Source organism: Priapulus caudatus, unplaced genomic scaffold (assembly GCF_000485595.1).
Source record: "Priapulus caudatus unplaced genomic scaffold, Priapulus_caudatus-5.0.1 Scaffold9, whole genome shotgun sequence".
Classification (NCBI taxonomy): domain Eukaryota; kingdom Metazoa; phylum Priapulida; class Priapulimorpha; order Priapulimorphida; family Priapulidae; genus Priapulus; species Priapulus caudatus.
Window position 1 is genome coordinate 563,270 of NW_014577070.1, and position 8,946 is coordinate 572,215.

General features: G+C 41.1%; 2 protein-coding genes across 5 annotated transcripts in view; both read left to right on the plus strand.

Annotated features, from left to right (window-relative positions):
- The window catches only part of LOC106806800 (transport and Golgi organization protein 11-like), a 7,601-nt gene extending 1,805 nt beyond the window's left edge, over positions 1-5,796 (plus strand). For all 4 annotated transcript variants that reach the window (XM_014808913.1, XM_014808893.1, XM_014808884.1 and 1 more), the window contains exons 2-5: positions 3,224-3,340; positions 3,480-3,597; positions 3,785-3,980; positions 4,387-5,796. In XM_014808913.1, coding sequence (XP_014664399.1) covers positions 3,224-3,340; positions 3,480-3,597; positions 3,785-3,980; positions 4,387-4,582 — 627 coding nt within the window. In that variant the 3' untranslated portion in view covers positions 4,583-5,796. The remainder of the gene's footprint in view (positions 1-3,223; positions 3,341-3,479; positions 3,598-3,784; positions 3,981-4,386) is intronic.
- A 1,538-nt stretch (positions 5,797-7,334) lies between these two features.
- The window catches only part of LOC106806829, a 4,305-nt gene continuing 2,693 nt past the window's right edge, over positions 7,335-8,946 (plus strand). The window contains exons 1-2 of the mRNA XM_014808953.1: positions 7,335-7,908; positions 8,685-8,834. Coding sequence (XP_014664439.1) covers positions 7,587-7,908; positions 8,685-8,834 — 472 coding nt within the window. The 5' untranslated portion in view covers positions 7,335-7,586. The remainder of the gene's footprint in view (positions 7,909-8,684; positions 8,835-8,946) is intronic.

Here is an 8,946-nt window from a genome sequence, read left to right on the forward strand (position 1 = left end):
ACTACTAGTACTACTACTACTACTAGTACTACTACTAGTACTACTACTAGTAGTACTACTAGTAGTACTACTAGTAGTACTAGTAGTGTTACACCATCACTTACCTTAGCTCCAAGAAACGGTTCTTGTTAGGGTTACTAGGTTAGGGTACACTACTCCTAGCAATTGTGTATATTGACATTAGTTACGCAGCCTGGTTGTGTTACATCATCACTGAGTCAGTGACAGTGACTGAGTGAGTCACTGACACTGACACTACCACTGACACTGTGACAGTGAGTCAGTGTGTCTATCACTGTCACTGTGTCAGTGTCAGCAACATCGAACACGGAACAGAACACTAGCGCTGAGAGGGTCTATCACTCCAGGGGTCGAAATTAGATTTTTATTATGGTATCCATTCTGGATACCAGGTATTGAAATCTGATAGGCCTATCCCCCCCCCCCAAAGATCTGGTATCCCATTTGTTGGATAGTAATTTTAACAATTGTTTGCCTTCGAAACTCATTGCTTGCATTCATTTTACATACACCTCCACAGTACACTGCAGACGTATTGTCTAGACGCATTATCTGGTTCGCTTGATACAATGTATACACATCACATTTACGCTGGCGCTTGCAAATATGCTATGCTTGGCTGCTGTATAACGCTAGAGTGGCCTGCCCCTGCTCAGATCGTGCGCACTCGCTCAGATGCGCTGCCGTATAAAGTTGATAACTCAACCACTATCCCGATTTTGACGATTTTTTATTTTACTATCCCGGCGGGATACCAAGCATTGAAATCTGGTATCCAACACAAGAATCTACTATCCCGCGGATATCGGGATATCGCTAATTTCGACCCCTGCATGCTATGCCCCCCAGGGTACTGCCGGAACGTACCCTGGTACTATCTAATATGCTGGACCGTACCTCGCCTACTCCACTAACGAGTCTAGGGAGTCGCCTACCCTAACCCTAACCATATCAGATAGTTACCAGGGTACATTCCGGCAGTACCCTGGGGGACATAGACCCTATGAGCAACACTAGCACTGGCACTGGCTATGCTGATCTAAAAGTTCTACTTTTATTACTACTAGTATAAGTTTTAGTTATAGTTTGTATACGTTTGCAGAATGTTGGTACCATAGTTACGGTAGTAGAGTAAGAACTAAGTTGGTAACTTTTACGCACGCTGTCAGCCTGTGTCATTGTATATAATTTGTAAGATATCTATTCAATGACGTACTGAATATTGTAGGCCTATCATGATTCATTGTCAATGGCTGTCAATGACATTCGATTGACTTAGCAATTGACGATATTCAATTGATATGGCTGTCAATGACATTCATTGACATTGTCTGGCAATTGTACAGTGTACTACTACTAACTAGTATAAGTAGCATAGATCGGCTGTTGATAGACTTGACATTCAATTGATTTGGCTGTCAATGACATTCATTGACAGGGTTCGACACTAACCCACGTCCGACCGACCTAGTCGGGTAAATGCTTGGTCCGGTCGCATACAAACTACAAAGAGTGCTAGTAGCCCGACTGGTCGTGTTAGAATTGGTTATATATATTGCACTGAAAGGTCACCTCTAGCTAGACTGGTTCACGGCCGCACTGTTTGTCGCAGAGCGTGTACATTGTCTAGCAGAGCGTGTACATTGTCTAGCAGAGCGTGAGGCCGGATACCAGTCTACCCTTCGGCAAAAACAATAACGTGGCTTGCTGCCAGCCGCAGTAGACGATCGATAAACCGTGCGCTGGTGTATGCCCGTGGTAGAATACGAATGCTGCACGTGAACTCGGCCCACGCGCGATTTAAAGCGCGAGAAACAGCATCTATGAATTCATAGGATGACACACTCGATCTTATCTAAATAAAGTTTTTCATAACAATGGTCTGGGTCTGGGCTAGTGAAAGTTAGGTCAGGGCTAGTGGTTTTCCTCAGTTACTAGCCCGATGGTCTAGTGAAAGTTAGGTCAGGGCTAGTGGTTTTCCTCAGTTACTAGCCCGATGGTCTAGTGAAATAAAAAGTTAATGTTGAACCCTGATTGACATGGTCTGGCAGCTTGTACAGTGTACTACCGGTACTACTAACTAGTATAGGGCTGTAGCCCGTGTAGGCTATCCTTAAACTGGCACAGTCTGGAACTTTTTGTGCTCTCAGGCAGTGTCAGTCTTGCATTTACAGGTGCTACAGGTTTGTGTAAGCTCAATCAGGCCGCACTCAAAAAAATTCATGGTCCAGTTAAAACTCGGTTATCAGAACGAAACGGGCGGGGGGTATTTTGTTCGGATAACTGATGACAGTGTTTAAAATACACGACCGGTTCAGCTCCAGGTCAGCGTGTGAACCTAGTAGGCCTATGGCAACTAGTGAACCTATAGGCAACCGCTTACAGTTACAGGCAAATTACGTCAGCAACTGTACCGACTGTATCCAGGCAACGTTACGTCAAACGCGCGCCACCTATCTAGCTTTCTACAGCGCTACACAAAGGAACAGTGAACAATCAAATGTCTTTTCTTGAATTATGAATAACACGAATAGATTGAAATATTTAAATAAATTATCTCAAAATAAACCTTCATTTCGGTGCAATATTGAAATCAGCTTGAATTCTCCATAACCTCTGAATTGTGTGTGACCCAACGGGTCATGGGTGGACTAGGGGCTTATTAAATATTCATGGGACCTTGAGATCTTGTTCGGATAATCCAAAATTCTGATAATTGATGTTCGGATAACCGAGGTTGGACTGTAATATGTACTAAAGCATGCGTAACCCCACCAATCTCTGGTAAGCAGTTTTATGGGCCAACTGATAGTTCTCGAGAGTAACATAAATATACCAGGTCCTCTACCTTTATAGTAGTAAGAATGCCGTACGTACAGTATTACAAATTTCCTTTCCTCTGATTGCTTTTTATTTGTCGTTTTAGCTAGGCTATTGTGCACATAAATACTACTACATACCAATTTTACTTTCAACATTCTGAAAATACAACACCCATAGGATTGGTCTCATTTGAACTAATAATTGATTCTAAGTTTGGCAGTTACAACATGTCCTAGTACGTACGCATTTGAGAAGTTGAAATACATGGTTTACTGGAAATTTCCATTTTATTGTTGAGTGGTGTTCTTAGTTCATATTAGTGAATTTGTTAAGATTAGTTCATAAGTTATGTTAATTTTACACAATATACTTGCTTCAGATGTCTGCGACTGCGAGTCCAGCCAGGCTGCTCCCTGATATTGAGGAATTAGAAAAGGAACTGAAAGGGGATTATTATGATCAAAATTTCACCGCTGACATCAGCGATAGAATGCAGGTAGGAAACTTGTAAATTGAAATATGCAATAAATTTAGTACAAAACATAGCACAATATTATTTATTTAACTTAATAAGGTTGCCTTGAAAAATTCTTAAATTATTTTCTAAAGGTTAATGAAATTTGTTTTGTTCAAAGGTTCCCCACAGGATTAGTCTAGGAGGTGGTTCTGAACCAAACAACCGCAGATATTATAATGATGATGCTGTAAAAATGTCCGCAAACATGAGTGTACCAGATAGGATAATAGTAACAGGTAACATTCCCTTTAAATATTGGAAATATAACACTTATTGCAAAAATATCCACACTAAAATAGACATAGTATTAATAGTTTCAAATATCTAGAAATATATTTGAATCTTATATGTTTCATTAGGAAGCTTTACAGTTCTGACAGTATGTCACCAAATGGTAATCGATAAACTGACTTTTGCTTACAGGCCAAGAGCAGCATTTAGGTATGAAGGAGGCTCCACGTGATCTAAACCTCGAGATGCTACCAGAGGTAGACAACATTGCTCTAACAACGCCACCAAGAGTTCTCAATATAAATGATTATAATTTCCCCATCATGGATGAGTCCAAGAAGGAAGATGACAAGCCAAAGCCTGCAAACGTTCCTTCTCACAACAATAGGTACGTTGTTACATCCGCGATTTGATACACGATCAGGCTTGTTGCTTGAAGCCATAAATAGCATACCATCCTAGTTCTGCAGTTCGAGTTCACCATCTGTGTGATCACTTGATCAGTGTGTGCACTGACAAAGCTTTGCTCAACATGGCAATGTGCTGTCAGCTAATTATTACAGACACCCCTTAGAAACAATGCCAATCACTAATGGGTGGGGTTCTGGCCCAAACTATGAGTACATTAAGAACACGTAAATGGCCAAATCATGTCATTTTTATGCGTTTTGCCTTGCAATTATGCTGTTAGTAAAAATAATCACTTAAGCAGCGTAAAATGCCATATTGGTTGACATTTATTTCTATTTAACCTATTTATTTTATTTTATTTTCAATTTATTTTCCGTGTGTAGTTTCGTTACGTCGGATGCGCTGTCACCTGCTGACGAGGTTGCCTTGCTGAGACGACAGATGGCGAAGCTGTCACGGCGTGTCACGAATCTGGAGCAGGGGAACCAGGCACGCCAACAGCGGGATCTCATGGTCTACACGATGGCACTCGGCTTTCTAGTGCTGAAAGCTCTTGGCTGGCTGCGAAAAAACTGGTGATGACATCATAGGTGTATTCTCTTCGATCGGATGATGTTTCACTGCTCCCGGTGCCATGTTACTGAATTGTTGTTGGTGGTGATGCAGCAGAATGTTTTTGTAACCGCATTTTATGCATCGGTCTTTATTTATGTACTGATTTGTAATCAAGTGAATGTTTGTTGGGTGATTCGATTGGAAAGGAAAGGTATGGATATTTGTTAATGTCTAGTCAATTTCCATAGCGATTTCCAACATAAAGAATGAACGTCATCAAGATCCATGGTGAAGTACTGTGTAGGGAGTGATTCACATTACCTATACGAGATTCAAGTGCAAGAGAAGGTTCTCCCAAGATGGCAATGTTTGTAGAATGAAGAGAGACAAGTGTAGCTAGTAAATGTAACTGTGCTTACCACACGGGATAGTATCAGAGCAATGACACAGTATCTGGCTTTTTTTATACTCTGCCGTTAGGTCAGTGGACAACGTTTCAGCAGTAGCAGATGTGTTATTTTCACAATAGGTTCAGAATGCTTCAGAACTCATTTGAATATTGTTATGATATACCCTGTCCTTTCGCATTAAATTACAGATATCTTTAATCATGGTCACACCTATATAATTGTGTTGTATAGATATGTTCATGCTCCAATGTATAGGTATTATACATCTATTCGAGAGTGAATAGAAACAATTTGTTTTTATTTACTCCTGATCTAATAGATAGGCATTAATGAATCTATGCATGTGGCGAGCAAATAATTATAAACTAGGGTTTCTCATTTCTGACTGTGTTAAAGTGCGTAGTTCACGTTCATAGTAATTTTGACCTACCATAGTTGTCATCATTCCTAAACACTTGAATGCATTTGCATAGAATATATAATTATTTAACGTGCTAGGTATTTTTTTCTTACTTGTTTTCATGCACAATTATGCATCAGGTCACTATAATAAATGCAATGGAAATCATTTTGCTCTTTTGGAAGTGCCTAAGAATACTTAATTTTTATGTGTAATAATTATGTTATAGGCTCTTAAGGGGAAATCTATTAAACGGAACTACTTATGTACCCGTGGGTACCCCAAGTGTCTGTACCTTGTACATGCATCCCTAAAAACACCATAGACATGTATGAATGTAAAATTGCAATTCGCTGTCACAGTGGTATTTATTGTTTAATGATTGTATTCTGTGCATACACACAATAAATAAACAACATTTCGCTAAAGTGTTCTTTTCCTAGTATCTGTTAATGTTTTTGTGCGGTATTTTGTGAATGAGTGTATGCAATGAAATGGAAAAACAGGCCAATATTGTTTATTTGTGACCCTACCATACTTCTAAAACGGCGTAGTTCTTCTAGACCATAAGTCTACCGTTTAATTTTTATTTGGAAGCCGTTATGTACAGACTTTGAAATAACGAAGTTGTTTCAGGCTTATGTAACATTTTGTTACGGTTAATACAACGTTTTCTAATAGGGTATACTATACATACTTACCTTAATGTACCGTCCGTGAATGCGATTTCAACATGGTGCCGTGTATTAGAGCAAACGTAAGCAGCAATAGGAAATATGGATCATCATACAGAAATGGGTTTAATTAATGTGTATTTAAAAAATTCACTTTACATTAACGGTTTACAAAGATTATTGTAAAAATTAAATTCGTTTAATAAAAAGTGAAAATAAAGCTTGTTAAATATATAGCAATGTATCGCAAGAAATCTATTGCTATACATTCTAGTCATTTCAAATATCTTTAGACAGACAGAGTGATTTTTGAATATCAGAGACAGACAGAAAGACCGAGGGACGGGCGCACGGACGGACGCACGGGCTGCCGGAAGGACGGACAGACGGGCGGAAGGACGGGCCGACAGACGTACACGTACACGCGCACGCACGCGCGTACTTTCACGTTCACGAGCACACGTGCACACACGCATATATATATAGATAGAGAGATAGAGAGAGAGGAGAGGCTGAGAGATGCAAGCGCTGTGAGGTGTGCGCTTCGCGAAAATATCTTATCAAAGTTGTTCGGGACGTAGCACTTGTCTTAGAACGCGTGGAAATGAAATTCATTAACCAAGAGTTCAATTATACTCAGAACTCTATAAATGTTTTGGGAAGAGTTTAGATATGTGTCAGCGATGACATATTATGCTATAAACATACTCGTGGTGTTGCTGCTAGTGGCTGCATCATTATGCATTGATGTTACCCAAAATCAGAAACCAATTCTACACGTAAACGATCTCTACCACTGCTAACAGTTTCATGCTTAAAAAAAAAATTGTCGTCAATATTGGGTGAATATTGGGTTAATATATATGACAATGTGGTTTATTCTTGTTTGTGTATGTTAATTGCTGTGCGATTCTTATATAGTGTAGAGGCATAGTGTTTACGCGCATTAGTACCGTACACGCTTTACAATTTTTATATAATATGTATATATTATGTGTGTGTGTGCGTGTGTGTGTGTGTGTGTGTGTGTGTGTGCGTGTGTGTACGCGTGCGTGCGTGCGTGTGTGTGCGTGCGTGCGTGCGTGTGTGCGTGCGCGTGTGTGTGTGTGCGTGCGTATTTATATACAGCGGTTCTTGTTGGAGCGTATAATACTCGTGGCTGAGTTGGAGACATGGACATCGATTTCGCACGCGCATCTGGTCGAGTCCACCACCCCTTTTACAGGTATGTAATGGACTGGTCCGTTCTGCTCAGGTGCGCAGCGAGTATTCACATTGTAATGAGCAAGCTGTAGTTGCAGCAGCCACCGTGCTAGGGCGTGGGTTTTGAATCAGGTATACACCGGCCATCTTTGTTGTTTGCGGCAGTGACACAACACTTCTACACTAAACGTTTTCGCGAATTTACCGATATTTTGCCAATTTCTCACTAAATCACTTCAATTCTGCGCTCCGTCGCTGTGAGAGCGCTGCGTCAGATGAGACAGTCATAATAGAGAGTGTCGAGCGTGTGTGATATTTGACTCTAAACGAAGGCGACCGCCATGGGTGAAGGAAGGTACGCGAGGAGGGGCGAGAGACAGCCGACGTACATAGTGATCGGCAGCATCCTGTGTTTCGTCGCCTGCGCGCTGCTCATCATAGCATTCTGCAGTCCGAACTGGCTGCAGCGGAATCGCCGCGTCTTCAGCACAATGCGCAAGATCGGACTCTGGGAGGTGTGCTTCGACGGATTCTGGGACAGGGAGCTGTCGATGAACAATTACGAGGAGTTCGAGAGAGACGGCTACCTCGTGCGCATCTACGCCGACTGTCGCTGGGTGTTCAACTGGGATCTGGAGAGAATACGCGTGAGATTGGTTCCGAGTAAGTCACTCGATTGCACCCTGCACATAATTATTATGATATACGTCTTGGCTTTTATCGGAAAGATATAATTTCCGGATATTGGTTGACCCAGAAGGGATGCGCCTAGCTGTACGATCTTTTGGAGATTTTGTTCCGGAGCTTTTAGGCTGATTCTAAGTAATGTTTAACCTGCTCTACCCAATCCCCATAACATCAAGAGCTAATAATACCTATTAGCTCTTGATAACATCTATGTTCATTTAGCCCCAAGATGGTGAGCATCACCTGCCTTTCCTCCAGCTGTGCAGGGGTGACCCCACTTCTTGGAGCTTGTCCCACATGATCTTCCTTAGGTGTTTGTATGCCGGGCAAACTAACAGGAAATGCTTCAGGTCTTCTGGTTCTCCCTTATTGCACACAGTGCAATTTTCTTCCCCTAACCATCTCCTGGTTCTTTTATTTACGGGGAGGCATCCCGGCCGCTCTACATTGGTACAGCAGCTGACTGCCGATTTTATTATTATTGTAAACGGTTTCTCGGTGTGCTCGGAGCACGTGGTCGGTCCGTCGAGCATTCGCCGAATCTCCTTATCATCCGCTGGGCCTTGCATGCCTACCGCGTGAGAAAAGCAGCATTGAAATCAAAAGTGTAATAATTGTAAACGCCTTCGTTTCATATATCTTTTCTAAATAGCTATAACACGTATGAGATCCAGAATACACGAGCTTAATTATTTTGCATCTTAAAAAAAATTCAGGCTACTCAAATTATACTTTATTATTTTCTCTTGCAGATTGGTTCATGGCAGTGCAGGGCTTTGCAACACTGGGACTGGTTACATCGATGTTAGCGACAATCATCAATATCTCCATGCTGTGCTTCTGCTGCATGACCACAAGAATTTCTTGTCTTTATGCTCAGTCATTCCTGCTCTTCGCATCATGTAAGTGTAACTGACGGCCATATTTATGAAAAAAGAAAACTAACAAGGGATATATATATATATATATATATATATATATATATATATATAGTAGTAGTGTGTAGTTGTGTGT